Below are 23,541 nucleotides of genomic sequence, written 5' to 3' on the forward strand. Positions count from 1 at the left end.
CCACAATTTGTTTGTTTGTGAATTTAATGCCAAGAAAACATATTTCGATTATTTATACTAATAATTTTGAACATTTTGAATGATATTTCCAAGCATATTTACCTGGATAGACGTGTTTATAACAATACATCCATTTCTTAGTTTACTAATATTTGCAATTCCCACTTAAGAAATCACTTGATCAAAAACATATTGTAAGAATGTATATGTAAGTTAAACGGCGAATGTGTCGACAAAAACTAATACTAAAACTAAACTCGGTAATCGGTGATACTAGGTCGGCACCATGGGTTTATATCTAAAATAGGGAAAAATAATTGCGAATCCATAAAAAAAGTTTAAAATTTATGTTGATCAAAATGTTAATAATTATTATCCCCATTTAATGATTATATTGTAATACAAATATTTTAATTTGTTTAAAGCGTGACTCCCAGTGAATCCATGTCCCATCTCTTTAGGGTTGCGTTTAACTCAAAAGAGTTGTTGCTTTTAATCGATTTATCGCACATATACGTGCAATAATAGCGCAGCTATCGATTTATCGATAATTCATTTACAACCCTAACGCAAGATGGAGTCGAAAATTAATGGCGACAAAAAATAATTTTTTTCGCGACAGAAAAGAAAATCAGGTACAAAACGAAAAAGAAAATCAGGTACAAAACGGAATATGGAATCAGGTACTAAACGCAAATGATGAAAAGCTACAAATCGGAAAATACAATTAAGTGCGAAACAAAACTGTGAAAATGTAAAATAATAATATGCCAAACAAAGTAGAAGCAGCAGCAGCAGCAACACCAAGAACAACAACAACAACAATGTGAAACGCAATGCAAGAATTTGCAACTAACAACAAAATATGGGATAACTTACAGCAAAATATGCAATAACAAATATAATAAATAGAATAGAAAAAAAATACAAAAAAACGTAGAAAAAGGTGCAAAAAAGCAGCAGAAGCAATAGTGATGATATGAGAGAGAGAGAGACCGCCAACGAGGGAGAGAGAGAAAGAGAGGGAGGCTGGCCCGAAGACCAACAAAAGCTGACTACTGAAACACTCAAGCCACCTGTTTTTCTCTCGCTCGCACTAAGGACAGCAATAAGCGCGCCCTTTCGGCGAGCGAGTGAGACAAAACGAGTGAGCGGTTGTATGAGTGCCAAAGCAGTCAGCTGTTGTCCGAGAGTGGCCAAGCGATTTTCTATTTTATTTTTTTTGTGTGTGTTTTTGTGTATATTTACGATAATAATATATATATATAAATTCTTTAACCCACCAACTCTCCGAACCACTTTTTCCCAAAAAAAAATCGCATAACTAGAGAAACTTACAATTTAAGTAAAACTAATTTGAAAAAGAAAAACTTTAGCTAAGCAAACAGATAAATAGAGTGAGCCCAACACAGAAAGAGAGTGAGGGACGAGCGAGCGAGCGTGCGAGCGAGAGAGAAAAAAGACAGAAGAGTGCGTGCAAAAACATTGAGAATAAAAAAAAAAAAAGAAAAGTAAAAAAATAAGAACAAAAAATAATCGACCAAAAATTGCAACGAAAGAAGGAAGTAATATAAAAACAAAAAAAACGTGTGTGAGTGTCACCCAAGAAAGAGAGAGAACACAAAATTAATCTCTCGAGAGGGGCACCAAATTGAACCAGCAAAGTGGCGTCCCTACTCAGGATACGGGCTGGGGCAGCAGCAGCGGCGTCGTCCATGTTCCACTACAACAAAAAAACCAACCAAACCAATAATCAGAGCAATCACACCACAACCAGGAGAGCGCCAGAGCAGCAGCCGCCGCCGGTGTGGTGTCGCCAACTGTGGCCTTAAGCATGTAGTAAGTAGTAATTGTGACGACTTTGCAATCAATTCTCATATATATGCTATTTACATATATCAGTTTTCCCATTAATCCATGGATATAATTCCATTCAATCTCATCTTTTTTTAGGTCTTGGACGCTTAATTTCCTGGGGTTCTCTCACTCTTAACTTGCTAATAAAACAGTAGCAAGCACACGTCAAAGAAGTAGAAGAGAAGCTAAGCAGAAGCAACAAAAACAACACACACACACACAACACACACACCATATACACAACCAATCCAACAACAACAAACACACACACAAAGCCAATGAAAAATGTCACAAAGAGGTAAACGCGGTACTCAGCCAACGCCAACGCATCATCCGCCGCAGGCGCCTTCGCTGCATATATCGCAGCAGCAGGTGCCATTGCCACCGCCACCACCGCCGCAAGAGCAAAAGCGTAAGGATGTTGAGCCACAACCACCGCCCACAAAGCGACGTAAAGGACGACCGCCCAACGGGGCAACCACAAATACAACCGCATCAACAACAACAACGACGACAACAAATGCAGCAGCAGCAACAACATCAACAACAAGCAACAAAGAGCCAACAAGTGCTGGCCACGATAATCAAGATCAGACGTCAGATGCTGCTGCAAATCATCCTCCCAGCAAAAGTAAATCCACAAAATTGGCAAAATCCTCAAGCAAAAGTAAATCACAAGGAGCTGGAGGAGCAGGCGGAGGAGGCAACGGTGGAACTGGATCGGCAACAGCCAAAGGAGCCAGCACTAGCTCGAGCACTACAAGCTCATGGCAAGCACGTTCTGTGGCCGATATTAAAATGTCGAGCATATATAATCGTAGTTCGACTGAAGCTCCAGCTGAACTGTATCGGTAAGTTTCCTCCCAATCTCTCTATATTTGAATATATTTTTATTTTTACTTATTTTATTTCGTTTTAACAGCAAGGATCTCATTAGCGCTATGAAATTGCCCGATTCAGAGCCATTGGCCCATTATGAGTATTTAATTGTTACGGATCAATGGAAACAGGAATGGGAGAAGGGTGTACAGGTTCCAGTCAATCCAGATTCATTGCCCGAACCCTGCGTTTATGTGCTGCCTGAACCAATTGTATCGCCAGCGCATGACTTTAAGCTGTAAGTTGGCAAACAAAAAAAAAACAAAAACCTTTAATCAAAACTAAATTCAATTCAATTCAATTTCATATTTTATTATGTAGTCCAAAAAATCGCTTCCTGCGCATTACCAAAGACGAGCACTATTCGCCGGATCTGCATTGTCTGACGAATGTGGCTGCCTTGGCGGAGAACACATGTGCCTATGATATTGATCCCATTGATGAGGCCTGGTTGCGTCTATATAATGCTGATCGTGCCCAATGTGGAGCATTTCCCATTAATGAGACGCAATTTGAAAGGGTTATAGAGGAATTGGAGGTAAGTATTTTTTAAATATTTCTCATAATTATGTATATGTATATGATGTTTTTGATATTTGTTTTAGGTACGTTGCTGGGAGCAAATTCAGGTCATACTTAAACAGGAAGAGGGTCTGGGCATTGAATTTGACGAGAATGTCATATGCGATGTTTGCCGTTCACCCGATTCCGAGGAGGCCAATGAAATGGTATTCTGTGATAATTGCAATATCTGTGTGCATCAGGCTTGTTACGGCATTACAGCAATTCCATCAGGTAAGAGGGAAAGAAAATGAGTGCGGGAAACTAATTTAAATTCATTTCAATTCGAACCCCATTTGTGTTCCTTTAGGCCAATGGCTATGTCGCACTTGTTCGATGGGCATTAAACCGGATTGCGTTTTATGTCCCAACAAGGGTGGCGCCATGAAATCCAATAAATCTGGCAAACATTGGGCCCATGTCTCCTGTGCATTATGGATACCCGAAGTTAGCATCGGTTGTGTGGATCGCATGGAGCCGATAACAAAAATCTCAAGCATTCCGCAATCACGTTGGTCTCTCATCTGTGTCCTTTGCCGCAAACGTGTTGGCAGTTGTATACAATGCTCGGTTAAGCCATGCAAAACAGCATACCATGTAACCTGTGCATTCCAGCATGGCCTGGAAATGCGAGCCATTATCGAGGAGGGCAATGCCGAGGATGGTGTTAAATTGCGTTCCTATTGCCAAAAGCATAGCATGAGCAAAGGCAAAAAGGAGGGCAGTGGTGGCGGTGGTGCGGGAGCTGGTGCTGGTGCAGGAGTTGGATCTAGTGGTGTTGGTGCTGGCAGTTCATCAACCACAAGTAGAGCAAATAAATATGGCACTGGAGTGGGAGCAAAATTAGGCTTAGGTCATCATGGAACGGATGATGGCAGCAGTCATGGATTGGCTGGCGTTGGCGGCTTAAGCGGCGAAGAGCAACGGAGACGAAAAGCGCATCGTAAAAATGATTCCATGACCTCCGAGGAAAGGAATCAGGCTCGTGCCCAAAGGTTACAGGTGAGTGGAAATATGAAAAGAAGCTTATTTGTTAATTGTAAATTGTATAGATTCCAATAAGAAGATTCTATTTCCAAGTTGAGTCACCCCATATTCTTTAGTATGGGTTTTCCACTTAGATTCAGTTCAATTTATATATGTATAATATTTAAATTGCGCATATGATTCGTCATTCATTCGTTGATGCATTACACAAATTGCATTTTTATATATTATCAATTGTTTTCAAAACAAAAATATTTTCTTGTTAGCATGTCTATTCATATACTATACGTGTGAGAGAGACAGGGTGATAGATTAAAAGACCAACGCGATACATTAAAGAACATTTTTGGCGGTTTAGAATTTTGAATTTCATCAGGTTATGAAAGGGTATTAGATATTAAATTGGAAAAGCTTTAGCACCAATTTTTAGACTTGGACTGAAGTTTAACCAGGGATTTGAAAAGTCTTCATTAGTAGAACTAGCAGTTGATTAAGGAGTAAAAGCAAGTGTTACAAATTAGCAAAAGGATTAAAGCAGCAGTACAAAACACAAGCACTAGAAGATTCTAAGGGTACATCTAATTCTTTTGTTAAAAAAATACTCTCCTTGAACTAAAATTTTTATTTTGTATATACATATATTTTTGTTATTTATTCTTATTTTCTTGCTTTTTTAGGAGGTCGAAGCCGAATTCGATAAACATGTCAACATCAATGACATCAGTTGCCATTTATTCGATGTGGACGATGATGCCATTATAGCCATCTATAATTATTGGAAACTGAAACGTAAATCCCGCCATAATCGTGAGCTAATACCACCCAAATCCGAGGATGTGGAAATGTTGGCACGCAAACAAGAGCAACAGGATTTGGAGAATCATAAATTGGTTGTTCATTTGCGACAGGATTTGGAACGTGTACGAAATCTTTGCTATATGGTTAGCAGAAGAGAGAAACTATCACGTTCATTATTTAAGCTGCGAGAGCAGGTCTTCTATAAGCAGCTTGGTGTACTCGATGAGCAGCGTGTTGTATCTGCTGCGGCGGCGGCATCATCGGCAAAATTGGATAAATCCTGCGCCGCTGATAAACTAGAAAAGTCAGATACTAACAAACCGCCATTGGATTTAGAGGCTGTTATCTATGCCAATGATGGTCCCACACTATACGATCCCTTCTATAGCTCATCGGCTCTGAGTGGACCGGAGGGACGACCAACTGTGCCGGCACAGTATCGCAATTTGGAATATATACTGAGCAGTTAATGGGTAAAATGGTGAAGCAGAGTTCTGCTGGTAGCGGCAATAAACCGGGCAGACCGGCAGGTCGACGGGGATCTGCCTCGCAATCGCCCACCAAGCGTAAGCAGCAGCAACAGGCAGCAGCAGCTGGCAAAGGCGCAGCAGCTGCTACTTCTCCAACCAAGAAACTCAATAATGGTGCAATAAACTCCTCCTCACGTACATCTTCACCTGAAAAGCCAGTTAGCCATCAGGTGAAGGCCACTGCCGGCGCTTCATCATCATCAATCACCTCAGCCATTAAAACGCCTTCTAGTAAACAAAATAACTCCGGGAGGCGTGCCTCAAAGAGCGGTACGGCAACGGCGGCGACGTCGTCCCAACAGCAGCAGCAAGCGAATAAAATTCAGCCACATCAACAGCAGCAACAGCAGCAGCCGCCACAACGGACTAGTGGGCGCCATAGCAGTGCGTCCTCCCATACGTCAAGCGGCAGTTCATCATCGGGTGATTCCAGCTCGCCGCATGGCTCTAGCTCATCCTCAAATAGCGCTTCCTCAAACAGTGATTCAGGCAGTGAAAGTGCCGGTAGTTCCTCATGCAGCAGAAGAAGAAGAAAAGCAACAACAAATACAATGGAAGCCACCTCAACCACCGGAGGAGGAGCTGTTGGTAAACAAAGTTATAGTCGAACCATGGAGCAACGGCAAAAGCAACGTCAACAACGCCAGCAACGTCAACGGCAATTGCAAAATGAGGCGTCTAAGAGTACAACTAAAACGGCTCCAGTTACCACCAATCCAAACAGTAGCAGTAGTAGCGGAGGTAGCAGCAGTTCCAGCGATGATGAGGACGAAGATCATGAGCCTGAGAGAAGGAAGAAGAAAGATGAGAAGCATCAGCAAAGGGGAACAACAGCAGCAGCAACAACAACAAAACGCCAACAACAGCAACACAAATCAGTACCTAACAAAAGCCAGCCAACTAAGTCAAAGTCAGGAGGAGGAGGAGGAGGAGCAACTGCATCATCGTCAACGGGAAGAAGAAAATTATCTTCTTCGACAGCGGCGACAGCGACAGGAACAACAACGCCAGCGACAACAGCAACAACAACGGCAACGAGGGGATTAGCACAAATGGACAAAGATGCTGCTGGTGCCAGTCTCTCTAGTGATGAAAGTGAAGAGTTAATGCCCCTAAAGACAACTGAAAGAACCGCTGCCAGTGGCAATAACTCATCCACGCATCAGCGTTCCACAACAAATGCCATCAATTCGGCAAGCGGAGCAGGAAGCAATGCGGCAAGAACAACAACAGCAGCAAGTCGTAAATTGGGCCAACAAATCTATTCCGATTCGGATAGCAGTAGCAGTAGTGGCGGTAATTCCAGTTCCAGTTCAAGTCGCACCACATCCTCCAGTCAAGGACGCAACGAAAGGATAACAATGGAGAGCAATATAAGTGATTCACAGAATCAACAAACGATACGAACTAAGGCAGCTATGAAAGAATTTGTGCCGGGAACAACACCAAATGCACCAACACTACTAGCACCACCACCACCACCACCCGCTTCAGCACCTGTTCCTGCGTCTGCATCTTTGACGACAATCGGCGCAGCATCTAGAAAATCCTCGAAAGAATTAACAGCGAAAACGAAAACAAATACAAATGCCAAACAACAACTGCCGTTTCCAGCTGATTTACTTGTGGTTCCTCAACGACAGGCAGCCAAAAAAGCCTCCGAAAATATGCGTTCCACGAATCTCGCCAGCAATGCACTTAATCAACCCGATCCAAATGAAAGATTACGCGAACCCGATAGTCCTGCCACTGGAATAGGAGGTAAAAGTAAACTCAAAGCGGATGGTTCAACTGGCGGTGAGAGAGGTAGGCCACCCAAGGATCACCAGCATCAACATCACCAGCAGCAACAACAACAACAGCAGCAACAGAAATCCACACCAGCGGGCACAACAACAGCCGAGCGAGGTAAACGTGGACGACCGCCAAAGGTGCCAAGAGAACCACCGCCGTCAACGACGACGACGACGACGGATAAAGAGAAATCATCTCCACCTGCATCTCTGGCATCGACTGCGGATGTCAAATCATCATCATCGTTGTCTGCTGCTGCACCCAAGTCGAATTTCGCTGTGTCCTATGTACCCCAAAGACAGGCAGCCAAAAAGGCAGCCGAGCAATTAAAGAGCAGTAAACCCATCCAAGAGACATCTCTAATCTCTGCCGAAAAGGAGCAGACAACAGCTGAGAAAGACAGGGATCAAGGACCTAACACCTCACCACTTAAACCATCAAGAAGAACTTCATCTCATAAGGAGACGACGTCAACATCAGCGAATCGAAGACGTTCCAAAGGTGATGAAGAATTGTCGCACCAGCAGCAGCAACAACAATTGCTGCAGCAGCAACAACAGCAACAACGTTCCCCTGTTAAGCGCCGTGTGGCTCCACCAAATCTCTCTAGCTCTAGCTCGGGTGGTGATAGTGATAGTTCTAGTTCCGGATCAAGTTCTGGCTCTGGCTCAAGTTCCAGCAGTGGCAGTGGCTCCGATGATTCCGATACCGAATCTAGCGATAATGATACCAAACATTCACCAACTAAAGAGACTGCCTCAGCCTCAGCTACAACCGCCACCTCATCATCCTCCTCCATAGTGCCAAAGCGTTCACCACGCAAATCGCTAGACAAGCCACCAGCATTAGCTGCTTCTTCTACACCCATACAACCACCAACAGCCGCAACAGCAGCAGTAGCAGCAGCATCAGCTGGAATGCCACGAACACGTCAGAATTCCACCACCACACATACAAGTAAATCGCCAAAGAGAACATCCCATAAAGGTGAAAGTCAAAGACGTAAATCCTCCATGGATGAGCAACAGCAATCACAGGCTGCGACTGCGGTAACACCAAACAAACGTTCCTTACGCAATTCCAAATCACGACCACCATCACCAGTGGCAGTGACAGCGACAACAACAGCCACACCGACCAAATCCTCGCCAGAGAAATCCTCTAGCAATCGTCGCAAATCTCGTGCCGATGAGTCACCCAAAAAGGCGGCATCAGCAGCAGCAGCAGCAGTTCCAGCTAATCTGGAAATGGAGATTAGTCAAAGAAAGGCTGCAAGTGGAGGTAGATCGATTAGTGCGTTGGACAAATTGTTGGATCGTAAGCAACAGGAATTCAATGCCCGTCCATTGACACCAGCTGCTCCCGCTCCTATTTTAGCGACAGCAGCACTGCTAGAAGAGGACAGGCCAAAGGATAAAGAGAATCGCAAGGAATTGTTGTTGGCCAAGGAAAGAGAACAAACACCGCCACTGACGACGACGATAACAACGACGACGCCGGCGTCGGAAACGTCGACGACAACTCTACCTCTATCTACAGCTCGTTCCTCTCATCGAGCGAGAGATGTGGATTCCCCTTCTGATCCACAGCCTGATGTAGACCAAGCCTCTTCCATTGAGTCTGGTGAAGTGCCCATGGATATTGATGAAGAGTTAACCACTGCGCCCACTCATACTCAACTCTCTGGGAATGCTAGCAAGCTGGCTGACATCATTATTGATGATGAGCGACCACCGGCCGCACCATTACCCGCCTCACCTACACCGACACCGACATCGAATGATGATGATGATCTATCCGATGGCAGTGCTGGTGATCGTGGACGTTGGCGGCCACGCAGACGTCGCCGCAGACGTAGTCATCCACGCAGTCATGACGATGATGAGGAGGAGGAGCATACCCATCATACCCAGCATTTGCTCAATGAAATGGAAATGGCCCGTGAGCTTGCCGAGCAGCGCAAAAATGACTTATTGGCAAGCAATGCTAGTAAATATTCAGCATCGACTTCATCTCCAGCTGTACAGGTGATACCGCCAGAGCCACCAGAGATTATTGAATTGGATTCCAATTCGGCCAATTCTGGAGGAGATCAACAGCAGCAGCAGCAACTACAACAGCAACAACAACAGCAGCAGCAGCATTCACAACTCCCGCTTCCACATCATGGTCTAGGCGAGCATCATACGCAGCAGCAGCAACAAATGCAATCAAACACCACAATGCCAGCCTCGGTTGTGGTTACTCCACCAATGAATCCTGTTGCAAATACAACTCCAACAGCCGCACAATTGCCGCCAGCAACACCTTGTGTCTTGGAACCCATTGTGGATACCATATTGGAAATGGAAGATAGCAAATATGCCAATAATTATCCATCAAATCTAACCAGCGTTCTAAATCCACCAAATCCTGGACAATTGGTATTACTTGGCTCGCAGCTGGTAGAGGGTGTGAAACAAATATCCGAAGAGGATAGCATTCAAGCAACTCGTAATCTGCTTGAGAAATTACGTAAAACGAAACGTAAGGCACAGGAAGAACCACCGCCGGTTGATCTATTGCCACCGACGCCAGCGATTCCTTCGGTCTTTCCATTTCATAATGCTGCCGATCCAGAGGATATTATTCATGCACAAAAGGAGCTACAGCAACAACAACAGCAGCAGCAGCAACAACAACAACAACAGAGTTGTCTCTTCGGTGGCAATTCCTCACATTCCGCACCCAATTCGGTGGCCAGTTTGACCATTAAAGACTCACCAATGACGGCAAATAGTGGCAGCTATGCAAATAGTTTAACCAATACTCCGAATGCCACGCCCAATAATCTAGGAGGCGGCGGTAGTAGTGGCCAATATCAAGTCAACTATCAAACCAATCAACCATCACAAGGCGGAGGAGCTAGTGGTGGTTTATCCAGTTGCTTTTTGGATCAAAAGTCACCACATCAACAACACAAAAACACACCCCTCTCCTCGACCAACGGTGGAGGCGGTGCACCAGATTTTGTGGATTTGGCAGCGGCAGCAGTGAAAAATAATCTCGTTGCCTATGCCAGTGGTGGCAGTGGTGGAGTTGGAGGGGGTGTTGGTGCCGGTGGTTCAGCAAGTGGTGGCCAGCCTGTAAATAATAGCAAATTGAGTGACTATGATGAGAATACACGAATGCAGTCACCATTTGGCACCATGCAGCGATGGAATGAGAATGATTTAATAGCCGCCAGAAGAAGCAGCTCACCCAGTTCCGTATCCGAATCGAATGATCAGCCACCAGCTTCAGCTCCAGTACTGCCCACAGGAGCAGCAGCAGCAGCAGCCCAATTGGAGGCCGGTTGCAAAAGCTTCTTCAATAGCTACGCTGCCGCCGCGGCCGCAGCCGCCGCTGCTGCTGCTGCTGGGAGTGGTGCATCAGGTGGTGCAACAGCCACACCATCAACGATTCCACCGCCAACAGGAGGAGCTGGTACAGTTGCTGGTCCACCTACTGGTCCCCCAGCAACGGGTAATGCTCATCCAGCTTATAATCATGCTCCACTGGTCAATGGCATAGATTCAATAGCAGCCATGTATAATAATACAGCTGCGGCTCCAACTACTGCCCAGACGACACCCACGCATAACCAGAGGACACCGAATAGTGGACAATACAATGGTGGAATCTATTCAAGTATGGCTGCAATGATGCCGCCTGCCGAAGCCACAACCAATCTGTATGGCAATGGTGGCTATAACTCTGGATCAGGTTATGGCAGCATAATGCCAGTGCCAGCAACGGTTCCAGTGCCGATACCACCAGCAGTCAATGTGACCACAACACCGAATCATCAATTTGTTGATAATCAAATGCCACCATATCCGATTGTTGCCCCCACAACGACCATGATGCCGGCACCAACGCCGCCTATTCCGGTGCCAGTGCCCATAGCCACTAAAGATTCACCAGTGGGCAAGAGAGGCAACTCCGGATCATCGAAACAGAAGCAGCAGCAACCGCATAGGAGCCCACAATTGCCAGGTAAATCGCCACAGGGTAAATCCCCAAGGCAAGCGGCAACCGCAACACCAGTTTCGGTAGCAGCTGCTGCCGTTCCTCCAGTTCCACCGCCACCTGCCGCAGCAGCAGCAGCTGTGGCAGCCGCCTCTAAATACGATCCGTTGACCCATACATTGCAAGGGAAACCACGCCAGCGGGCACCACGTGGCAGTGGATCGGGTGCTGCCGGAGCAACTGGCAGCGGACGTGGGCGAGGCCGAGGACGAGGTCGTGGACGTGGCGGAAGTGCAAATAGTGGCATGGCATTGCCATTACCATCGCCCATGGCGGATTATGGTAGCAATACGCATATTGTCAACAATCTGGTAGGCACTCCATATGAGTTTGAGCTCGATGAGCTCACTGGACCGGGAGTGGAGAATCTGCAATCATTGAGAAATCGTCGTCGTAGCTTTGAATTAAGAACGCCGCGTGGACAGCAGCAGCAGCAACAACAACAGCAACAACAGCAGCAACATCCGAAGCCAACGCAGCAAACGCCATCAACTGCAGCCGGAGGAGGAGGCGGAGGAAGTGGAACAACAACAACAACAACGACACCGAATCCTTTGCTTCATCCTGTTTTACCTGGCCCCGTTGACATGAGAACCTACAATCTGGACTTCGAAGCACCGCATAGCACTGCCTCACAAGAGGCATATCAAAATAATCTATTGGGTGCCTTTGATTCTGGTACGGCGGATCAGACGCTCAGTGAATTCGATGAAGAGGATGAACGACAATTCCAATCGGCTCTGAGGGCAACAGGAACCAGCACTACCTCACCGGCAGCAGCAGCGGCAGCATCTATGGCCGCCACACCATCATCAAGTGGTGGCGGCGGCATTGGTGGAGGAGTAGGCGTAGTAGGAGGAGCAGGCGGAGTAATACCCACGCCTACAATGGCCACAACGGCCACTGTTCCATTGGTTAGTAGTCTGCATTTGCATTCCACCGAAGCGAATCAAATGGCGCCCAGTTTGGTGGAGGCTTCTCTTGTTGAGGCCTCCTTGGAGGCAACATCCGAAGAAGTGTCCATTGATTCGGATACCACAAGCTTGACGGCAACCAAATTGAAAGTGAAAATCAAAGATCCAGCTGGACTGGTTACCACCATAACGCACAACAGCAGCAGCAGCAGTATCACACATCATCATCATCTCCAGCAGGCCTCACTCATTGGCCAGTCGACGAATCTGAATGCCCAATCGACCATGTCGACATCGGTGGCCACCACAGTGGCCTCGTCGTCCTCCTCATCGGCGGTTGTCAGCGGCAATTCGCGACGTATGCGGAAAAAGGAACTCCTCAGCCTGTATGTGGTGCAGAAGGATAATCTCAATGATGATAGCTCTTGCGGAATGCTTGGCGGGACTTCCGATAGCCTTGGACAGACCATCGACAAGTCGGGACATCAGGATATCGAAGTGGAACAGGAGCGCACGAAGCGATTCAAAAAGAATCCAAGCAATCGGGAATTGCGTTCGCTAGACACCAGCGTTGAGGATCAATTGATTGGTATCAGTGATATATTGAATCCTTCGATTGGTAGTGGTAATAATGGTGGTGGCTCTAGTGGTGGCAACGGCGATGGTCGTCGCCGCAGTGCCTGCAGTTCGGGCAGCAATGGCGATGGCAGCGGCGGCAATGGCAACGGCAAAACGGGAGCCGCTTCCAGTGCGGGCAAACGTCGCGGACGCAGCAAGACCCTGGAGCAGAGCAGTGAAGATGATAATGGTGGGCATGGTCAATCGGCACCGAAATTGAAAATCAAAATTCGTAGCATACCGGAACATATCATTGGCAGTGGTCTTGGCAATACCATGGGTGGCACAAGTGAGAGTCATAGCTATAGATACGAGATGACCAGACGTGCTTGTCCGCCCAAGAAACGTTTGACCAGCAATTATGGTAGCACACCAACTCTCGAGGAGATCAAACGTGATTCGATGAACTATCGGAAGAAGGTTATGCAAGATTTTGACAAAGGTGAACTGGATCATGCGAATAGTAAGCGAGATTCGAGTGGAATAGCCACCGATATGGAAATAATGATGCCTCTGCCGCCGCCCACCAAGAAGGCCAAATCCTCGAAACCGAAAAAGGATAAGAAGGAAAAGAAACGCCAGAAGCAGCAGCAGCTGCAGCAACAGCAAGTGTCATTAAATAGCAGCTGTAGCACCACCACGACCACCATGACAACCACATTAATTGAGAATACGGCAAGTGCATCGCCGGGTGATAAACCCAAGTTGATTTTACGTTTTGGCAAACGGAGAGCTGAGGCGTCAACAACGAATATCACAGGGAATAGCAACACCAACGCCGCCAGCAGCACCACCAGCAGCAGCATGGAATCATCCATAGAGGCAGCACCATTGCGTTTGAAAATTGCACGCGTCTCATCGGGTGGTGGCTATGTGATTGGAGCAAAGAAGACCGAAGAAACACCCGCCTCCATGGTGGTGGCCATGTCACCGGCCAACGAATTGCCATTGATACCCGCCTCACCGCAGTTGAATAGCTTTACGCCGCATTCCCAAAATGCGAATGCATCGCCGGCATGTCGTATGGGCAAGGATACGGGAACCCCATCGCCGCCGTGTTTGGTCATCGATTCGAGCAAAAGTGCCGATGTCCATGATTCTACATCATTGCCAGAGAGTGGGCCAGGCGTCGGTTGTGGTGTTAGTAATGTTGGTGGAGTTACTGGTGTTGGTGGTAATGGTGGTGGTGGCGGTGGTGCTGCACCATCGACGCCAAATTCATCGCTTGTGGTCCCGTTAAGTGTCAGTGTGGGTAACTATGAGAATAGTCAAAATTCATTGCCATCGGCGAGTGGTTCAGGTTCGGCGTCCAGTAATTCCTGTCAGAGCAACAACAACAACAACAGCAGCAGCAACAGCAATAATAATAATAATAGTAGTAATAATAATAATAACAATAACAGTAATAATAATAATAATAATAATGGCAGCGGCGGTGGAGCCAGCACCGGCTCGGGCGGGGGCAGTTTACTTCCATTGAAAAAAGACTGTGAGGTTAGATGATAATCATAAACGAAAGACCGAACTGAAAGATCGATCAGAACAAGAAGAAGAACAGAACACAACAGAACAGAACGGAAACGACAGGAGATAGAGAGAGAGAGAGAGAGAGAAAAAGAAGAGCAAGCAACAACAACAGAAACAGAAACACTTCCATTTTTATTTCCCATTCGCACTCGCATTCAAATGCACTCTTGCTCTTTATCTTCCTATCTCTTTCTTACACTCTATTCGCTTTCTTCACTTTCACTTTAAGTCACTTTGTTTCCCATATGGAGACTACTTCTCTTTAATCTTCTTCTCTACGCTTTCCCTCATCCCCTACTCCCTCACACCAACCACCAGCAATTATTTTTTTTTTTTTTTTTATTAGAAATTGTACAGTTAGTTTATAAGATAATCCTCTAATCTTCCGCCCCCCCTCCTTTATTTTTTTATGTGTCTTTGTTTTTAATTGTTTTACAAATTTTTCTGTAACTTTTTTATTGTTTTAAATTATTTTTCAAAAATTCGCTTTATAAATGTTTGTCGACTTTCTTTTTGTGTTTGCGAACAATTCTCTCGAGAAAGGGATAATGGAAGGGGGGGAAAGAAATGAGAGAAATTAATTGTAAATTATAGCAAGTTTTTTTTTTTTTTTTTTTTGTCTGTAAAATAATTGTGTATTAAAACAAAGGAAAGGAAATGAAGAAATAATCCAAAATGCTCCCGGGAACGCCTGTAAAATGCCCCCAAAATACAATTCAATGATCGGATAAAGCCAAGCATCTATTATATATATATATATATATATAAATATCTGTATATATATATATATATATATATAAATTTACATTAACTATTTATTAATAACTATTTAAATGACAAACAAAAAATGCGTAAAAATAATCGTAACATTATTAGCAAAAAAAAAGAAAATTTAACTTGTTAAAAAGAACAAAAAAAAAAAGCGAAAAGCAAGAAAATGGAAAAAGAAAATTCTTCAACAAGAAAATTGTAGCCTATAGTCATTAATTGTAGATCTTAGCAAAAAATCGAAGTGCATATATAAACAACAAAACAAAAACACAGAAAAAACGAGGAAACATTTCAAACGCAACTCCTTCCTCCCCTGCCCATCCCACTCCACACACACACACACACACACACACACAACCTTTTACATCTTTAATATGCCCTCTCGAACCACATTAAAAACGTAAGGGGAAAAACAAAATGTCCTTTTGTATTTAGTAGTAGCAATTAAGTGAACAAGTGCAACAAGTCCTGTCCCCATTTACACACATATATATATGTATATGTATATATATAACAAAAAATATATATAAATAATTTTTTTTGTCTAATTGTTATTTTCCAAGTTTTTTTTTTTTGTGTAATTATTATTATTATTTTTTTTTTAGTCTCTTTGCATGTATGTGTGTGTGTTGAAGCAATAGTAATATAGGTAAAAATAAATAAAAACAATACAAAAAAAAAAAACCCCAACAAAAAAAAAAAAAAAAAAAAAAAAAAGTAACAAGTAAAGTTTAAAATGAAAAAAAAAAAACAAAACAGAAAAGTACACTGGTTTTCTATAAGCAAAAAAGTCAAGAACACAAAATATTTCATTCATGCCCCACCCTCCCTTCCCTTCCCCCACACACACACAATTCTCTATTTACTCTTACTAAAAAAACCAAACTTAATTTAAAAAAAAAAAAAAAAAACACGCGAATAATAACGACGACAAATTAATTATATATATATATATATAAATACTTGAAAAACAAAACAAAAACTTTAAAAATATTTATTCCAGCATAAGCAACAAGAGAAACAAAAATTGCAAAAAATATCTATATATATATATATATATATATATATATATATATATATATATAAAACATCGTATCCTAATTATAATTGTAAATATATGCAAATTTTTTGTGTGAAATGAGAATGTGTTTTTAATTATTGTAATTATTACGTTTAATATCTAAAGAATTATGAATTAATGATTATATAATGATTAATTTTAAATTGTAGTTTTTAGCAAAAATTTAAATAAAACCAACAAGAAAAAGCCTTATTTAAAAAAAAAAACAACAACAACAAGAACAACCAAAACCAACACGAAAAATAGCAACAACAACAAGAAGAAAAACATAAAACAAAGCAACAGAAAACAGAAAAAAACCAAAAACCAAAAAAAAAATCTTTAAACAATTGCAGCACAACCACAACAACAACAACAATTTACTTTTCTTAGTCAGGTCAGCATAAATACATCTAAAACATATATACATGAATCGGTATATATGTATATATATATATACAACTAATTGATCTGCTAAAGCGAAAATCATTTGGTCAATTAAGGAAAATATTGCTAAAAAGGCAGGGGATAAAAAACCAAGCGAGCAGCATGGCACAGTGGTCAAAAATGTATTTTTTTTTTGGGGCAACAATTTTTTTTTTTTTTTTTTTTTTAGATGCTGCCAGACCAAATAATGAAACTATTCAGAGAGAGAGAGAGAGCGCTCTCCTTTCTCCTGTTCGATGGAGTTAGTTATGGTTAGGGGTTTGAGGGGTGGGGATGAAACTTTAGCCATAGATCTTTTGTATATAGATAACTTTACAATAAAAACCCGATTTCAAGATAATTAACCAAAACGGAAAAGCCAATCGTTGTATAGAACAAAAAGAAATCAAGAAGGCAAAGAAATAAGCAACAAAAAGGAAACCCCCAAAAGTTAATACTAAAATAAGAAATAAAAAAAAAAAAAACAAAAAAAAAAAAAAGAATTACGTAAAACAACTCCTTTTCGGAATTATCGAGCAACCTCTAATGATATGCCTAACACACACACACACACACACACAGAACGTACATTTGTAAGTCAACTTTCAATTTATGTAAATTAACAAAAAAAAAAAAAAATAAAAAAAATGGAAAGATGATAAAAACCAAACAAGAGAGAAAATAAAAAAAAAAAAAACCACACACACACACACACACAATAAGTATTACTAAATGAAAATTTATTATTATTGCAATAGATATTTAAGTGTTGCAGGTTGAAAATAAAAACAAAAAAGAAAACGATAATTATAATTATAATGATAAATTGAATATTTAACCCAGACAGGCGGCAGTTAGGCCAGATGGACACGATCGATGATTGGATCGCTGCTAGACATATAGACAGATATTTTAGGTTATAGAAATCGAAACACACAAGCTAACAAGAAGTTAAGAATAGAGAACAAAAAACAAAACACAAAAAGTAAGTCTAGTTCGATATATAATTATGTAATGTAATGTAATGTAATGTAATGTAATGTAATGTATAATGGTGGTCAGGTAGGGAAATATACTCGTAGCCTATATAAGAAGTATGTAATCCGATTTAGTTATAGAATGGCGACTATCATCAAGAAAACAAAAAACAACAACAACATGATCATTATGATTATGAGATCATGACTATAAATAATTATCATCTGAATTCGTAATCCACAAAAAAGAATGAAAACGAAAACGGTTTAAACAAAATGATGAGCAAAAATGAATAATGAACAACAACAACAAAAAAAAAAAAAAAAAGAAAGAAAAAGAAAACAGAATTCCCAGAAAATTATATATACATACTGTACTATATTTTAAATCAAATTTTTTGTATTCGATAAGTATGTTAAAATGCAAATCGAAAGAAAAGAAAAACTCAAACACACACACACACACACACACAAAACAACCCAAAAGAAAATCATGTAAAAAGCAAATGCAAAACAAGTCCAATTTTTTCCCCCAAATTCCCACCCCTTTAAAGTCCTTTGAACCCTTTTCCAAAACTCCTTCCAAAACAAAAAAAAAAACAAAAAAAAAAGAAAAAAAAAACAACAAAACAAAAACGAAAACAACCAACCATCTAGTAAAGAATTATACATAAATTATTGAAAACAAAAACTAACAAAGTAAACGTTTCTTTTTTGAAATTTGAAATCTTATGCTGTAAAATGAGAGGAACCTATGCTCCCTAAAGTATGCAATTTAGGGAGAAACTTCTAAACAAGCTAAAGTTACAAAAAAGAAAGTTGCTGATGTCTAGCCTATTGCATACTTAAAGGGGCAAAGTGGTCGAACCACCTGCGCTAGATGAAAACCTCCTCCTCCCGTTGAATGAAAATGCAAATTGATTTTTCAAGAAAGTTTCTTTATATATATATATATATATAAGTATATATAGTGTTCATTACTTTTTCTTTTTTGTTGTATACATATATACTCTATATATATATATGTATATTTATTTGTGTATAGATTTCTTATATATTGTTTTACACATCTTAGATCTGGTTAATACTTCCGGGACGAGGGGAGAGGGGAGAAACAAAATAGATCAACATAATGACAATTGTGGGGAAAAGCCATAAGTCATAAGCTAGAATAACATGAGAGAACGATCGTTTGATAGATCGATGATATACCATATACGATTTACAGATTCATTTCATTCTGGTTTACATATATTTTTTAAAGAAGAATCAACTATCTCTATATATTTGTATATAAGTATGTCACTATGCGTGGCTTGACATTTCCACTTATTGATCCGATCATCGTCATCAGCTTCTGTCTTCCCATCTGATTGTGTGTGTGCATTTTTTTTTTTTTGTGCAGTTCTCCTACAAAACTTTTGGATGTGTAGTGCAAAAAATAAAAATAAAAAAAAGCTATTCAACCGAATTGAACTATTTACAATTGATCTGTTGATTAACTCTGGATGAAAATATTGTTTTAGCAAAGTTTTCTGTTGGGAAAAAAATGATTGAAAAAGCTTGCGAACTTCTTTAAAAGGGATTCAAGTTTTTGCTATTTTATTTTCAAATGAAATTTGTTTTAAAATTTTGAAAATAACTTTCCAAGCAAAAGTAACTTTTTTGCTTAAAGTCTGAACAGTTCTCAATAAAAATTTGCAATCTAATATTTAAAATTTTGAGCAAAATACAACAATATTTTCATCATGAGGTGGTGCTCTGTAAAATTGATCTAAAAGTATTTCTTTGGTATAAATCATAAAATAAAATTTCAAGAATTAGGTGTGAATTTTTTATAGCTATGATTCTATTGCGAGCTTATCTGAAGAATTTCCTTTTTCGCTTTTTTTTTTTTTTTTTGTATATATATATAGATAGTAATTCTCATTCATATTTGTATAGAATTTGATTTTAACGAAGACCGAACATTTCTTGGAGATTTTTGGGTGTTTTTTTTTTTTTTGGTTTTGTTTATTCGTTTAATAACCGCACAAAAAAAATATATGAATATATATATTATTCAGATTATTATTTGAAGTAGAAGCATTTGATTGCTTTTGTTTTTGGTTTGGTTTTAACTTTTTTTTTTTTTTTTTTTGTGTGTTTCAACTTTTATTCAATATAAATATCCTCGATGGGGTAAGCGGTTTCAATGAATTTCTGATAGAAGCGTTGAAAAGCACGTCTGAAAGTAGTAGAAAAGATGGAATTCATATTAATTGGAGAATGTTGGGGATGGGGATTAGGATTAGACTTACCCCACAGCCTCGGCCACTGGTCTTGTAGACTCGGAACCCTTAAAGACATGACAAGCGAAACGCTGTACAGTTGGATGTTTGGTTATAAAGCCAATGAAACGATGATCACGTGGATGAAATGCACAGAAGGATACATTTTTCAATGAATAGAAATAGTCTATGCAGGGTTTCTTCTCTTTTTTGTTCTGTGGGAAATATTGAAACAAAGATTTGGGTTCTCATCTGTCCATAGAATAGGTCTCTTGATAGTTATTCTTACATTTGGTGTGGATCGATCGACCATGCGTAAACCTTGATCGGAGATCTCAAGGATGCATGTCTGACCGGTTGGAGAGCTGCCGTATTCACCGACAATTTTACGCACCGCCTGACAAACGACACCGGTGCCCTTGTGGGCCAGAGTCTCCACCGAGCCGAGATAGCCGAGTAGATAGCGTTCCTTCTTAACCAATTGCACCGTGGGATCGAATTCATTGTAATCCAAATCGACGGCATAGGCCGATGGGAAGATGCCCTGACGACCGGTGCGTAAGTTAACACCCTCACACCATAGATCCTCGGCCTCCTTTTGCACATAGATGGCATCGCCGATCTCTAGCTCAATCTCATCGTGATGTCGTGGCACAAACTTATGCAGACCGCGATGTGTGGCCTCCAGCATTTCCAACTGACCGAAGGGCACACCACCGAAGGGCGGGGGGAAACGGTGACTGTGAGACCGGCGACGTTATCTGTGGTGACATGCTCTTGAAATCATTTGGCGAATGGGCCGTACTATGGCCACTGTCCACATCCCCGAGACTCTGCAAACGCTCCGAATCGGGACTGGAGTCCTCGTCCAGCAAGTAGCCGCATTTCAGGGAGAGGAACGAGCGATGCTGTTGCTGCTGCTGCTGATGATGATTGGAATTACGTGGCGTCGCCTGTCGAAACTCATCCGCCAGTGTGCCAACCGGTGTTGAGCCACCTCCGCCTAGAAGATGCAAAATGGAAGCTAGTGCCATAGAAGGCCATCAATTGATTAGCTACCAACTACGTTTCTTGGGGACTCATGCCGGGAACGAGGATTCAATCTAAGCTACATGCAAATAACTTTCCTTACATTTACTTACATTTCTTATTTTTGGGTATTTCGGGTAATTTACGACGTCGTCGTGTGGCGGCTGCTGCATTTGGGGCCAAGAGTTCAGTATTCACCACTGTATTTGTGTTGGTGGTGTTGCTGGTGGTGGTGGTGCTTATGGAATTACCAGCCAATGAGCCACCATTGATGCCAATAAAACCACCAATGGCATCTTGATGATTCAATGGATACTGTCGATGCGAATTGAATGAATCAGAATTTGTATCCAATGAACCATCCGATGATAGAGTGACCTTTAGGCCGTCGCCAAGCTCATCGTCCTCGACTTGTCGCCGATTATTTGTCGATGATTCGGTTGGCATTAAAATGCCATCCTCCTGATCGGAGCCTTCGCCCTCACTTTTCGATGAATGAGAATCATCCAGATCATCGTTGGGTATAAGTCTGAGGAAAAGTTTCCAAGCACATCAACAAAAAATATTAGAGAAAAGATAACTTTGTTGACACCCCCCACCACCCCCTTTGGGCCAATTACAACGACTTCGTCGTCTTGTCTTGTCTTGTCTTGGATTGATGTCAAGTGGGCGTTATTTTTAGCTTCCACGTGGAAGCATCTCTGTTTGGGGATGACTTACGAGTAAAATGCATGCGGATTATTTTTATTCTTATTGCTTGAACCAACTCCAGAGCCGACAACTCCGCTCATGTGTCCCACGCCGTAGCCATTCAGGGCATGTGGCTCAAATATGGGCCTGTGGAACTCCTCGAATTCACTATCGGCCATTTTTTGGTCTCTCTAGGCCTGTGTTGTGTGTAGGCTCCTTGTTAGGCTTGAGCCCAAAAATTTTGCCACACCCGTCCACACGAGCACAACGACAACAATCAAGGAACCACAATCGCACAATGAATTGTCCTGTTTTACACACAATCAATTTGTTGGCAAGTGTTTTTTTTTTTTGTCTATTGTTTTTGAAATCCTTGAATTCCTTTTCTCTTCTCTTCTTTACACGTTAGTTCACAATTTTCATCTCACTGGGTGAAAATCAATAATTTCCTTGACGTAGTGCTCCGTGGTAAAGCTCAGTTTGACATTCACCAGTTAAGTGCTTGGTGCTCCGTTTCGCCACGAAGGGGAATTTCTCTTGTGTTTGTTGTAACTGTGAACTCTCAACTGTCAGTTGGTTTTGTTCCTACTCTCTCACAAGGGAGAGAGAGAGAGATTCGCTTCCGTTTTGCGTAACTTGCAACTTGTTTTTGTTTACAACTTTCTCCCTCTATCTCTCTCTCTCTCTCTATGACTTTCTCTTCATACATATATAGTTGGTCAGTCTCTCTCTCTCTCTCTCTGTTTCATGTACTTAAGGGTTGACAAGTTGCAGACATGCGCCTTCCGGTCCACAAAAGTAAAACGGCATTCGCTTTTGGGGGGTAAGTAAATTGCAATACTGTTGCGCCACCAACGTGGATGTCATATGATATGTGGCCAGGGCTGGGCAGGTTGCGCAGGGACTCAGCGAAACCAAAGGCAAAGCCTTGAAATCGAATTGCTATCGATTCTGCTAAATGATATTCAAAAATATATATCAGACTGAAAAATATTACAGTTCTGGACCCCTTCAAATAGTTTGTGTGGTCAGCCTACTACAGTCAAGCATCTCTATAATAGATATTGGACTTTCAGGGTAGATTGGTTTCATAAATCATGGAGAGAAAAGTTTTGAAAGTGAAATTCCAAATCCATCCAGCGTGTAGGAGAAAGAGTGGTATTCCCCCTGGTTCTGGGATATCCTTGGTAAAACCTTGGGAAAAATTCTCAAATGTACTTAGAACTTGTAGCATATACATAACTGCCGATATTATGAGTCATGAAGAATTATGTCACCCGGAAACCCTTGGGTTCCTTCCTTCTTCTTTTTACTTTCAAAAGAAACTTCGTTCGTCGAAGATCAAGATAAGATCGAAAATTAGGAAATTTTTAATTTTGAAGAAGATATAGTATTTGAATTCTAACTACGGTCTTGCTTGAAAACTTCCTCTATTGGACGGACAATCAATGTACGATCATCAAGGAATATCCTTGCAGTAGTAAGTAAATTCTATAAAATTTTCATAATAACTTTGAGAGAATTTGAAAATGATTTCTTTGAAAAAGTACTAAACTCATGGGAAACTCAAGCTAATCTCTAGATTCTACAGAACATCAAAATCATATAAAATTATAAATTTAAGTTGAATGTTTTGCCTGTGTTGAGAAATGTTTATTAAATTAGGGACAGGGCAGGGAACCAATACAAATTTGAATACATTCAAAGACCTAATTCAATTGCTTGCGTATGATGCATACATACATATGTACATATAAATACACTCAGTGAGTCAGTCAGTTAGTCAGTCACTACTGAAATCAA

At 41.6% G+C, this 23,541-nt stretch overlaps 2 protein-coding genes across 2 annotated transcripts; one reads left to right on the plus strand and one right to left on the minus strand.

The window, feature by feature from the left end:
* Positions 1 to 589: 589 nt before the first annotated feature.
* rno (rhinoceros) lies at positions 590 to 15,834 on the plus strand. Its single transcript, XM_068286184.1, is given in 9 exon segments — positions 590 to 683; positions 1,366 to 1,839; positions 1,954 to 2,708; positions 2,780 to 2,974; positions 3,058 to 3,274; positions 3,342 to 3,531; positions 3,608 to 4,299; positions 4,962 to 5,538; positions 5,541 to 15,834. Coding segments are annotated over 7 exon segments (11,388 nt in total). The 5' UTR covers positions 590 to 683; positions 1,366 to 1,839; positions 1,954 to 2,142; the 3' UTR covers positions 14,492 to 15,834.
* Positions 15,835 to 19,320: 3,486 nt separating this feature from the next.
* Aplip1 (JNK-interacting protein Aplip1) lies at positions 19,321 to 22,615 on the minus strand. The gene is given in 6 exon segments (XM_068285944.1): positions 19,321 to 19,976; positions 20,050 to 20,234; positions 20,309 to 20,752; positions 20,754 to 21,022; positions 21,162 to 21,577; positions 21,769 to 22,615. Coding segments are annotated over 6 exon segments (1,536 nt in total). The 5' UTR covers positions 21,918 to 22,615; the 3' UTR covers positions 19,321 to 19,903.
* Between the last annotated feature and the right edge of the window lie 926 nt (positions 22,616 to 23,541).

This window comes from Drosophila tropicalis, unplaced genomic scaffold (genome assembly GCF_018151085.1).
Source record: "Drosophila tropicalis isolate 14030-0801.00 unplaced genomic scaffold, ASM1815108v1 contig_443, whole genome shotgun sequence".
Classification (NCBI taxonomy): Eukaryota; Metazoa; Arthropoda; class Insecta; order Diptera; family Drosophilidae; genus Drosophila; species Drosophila tropicalis.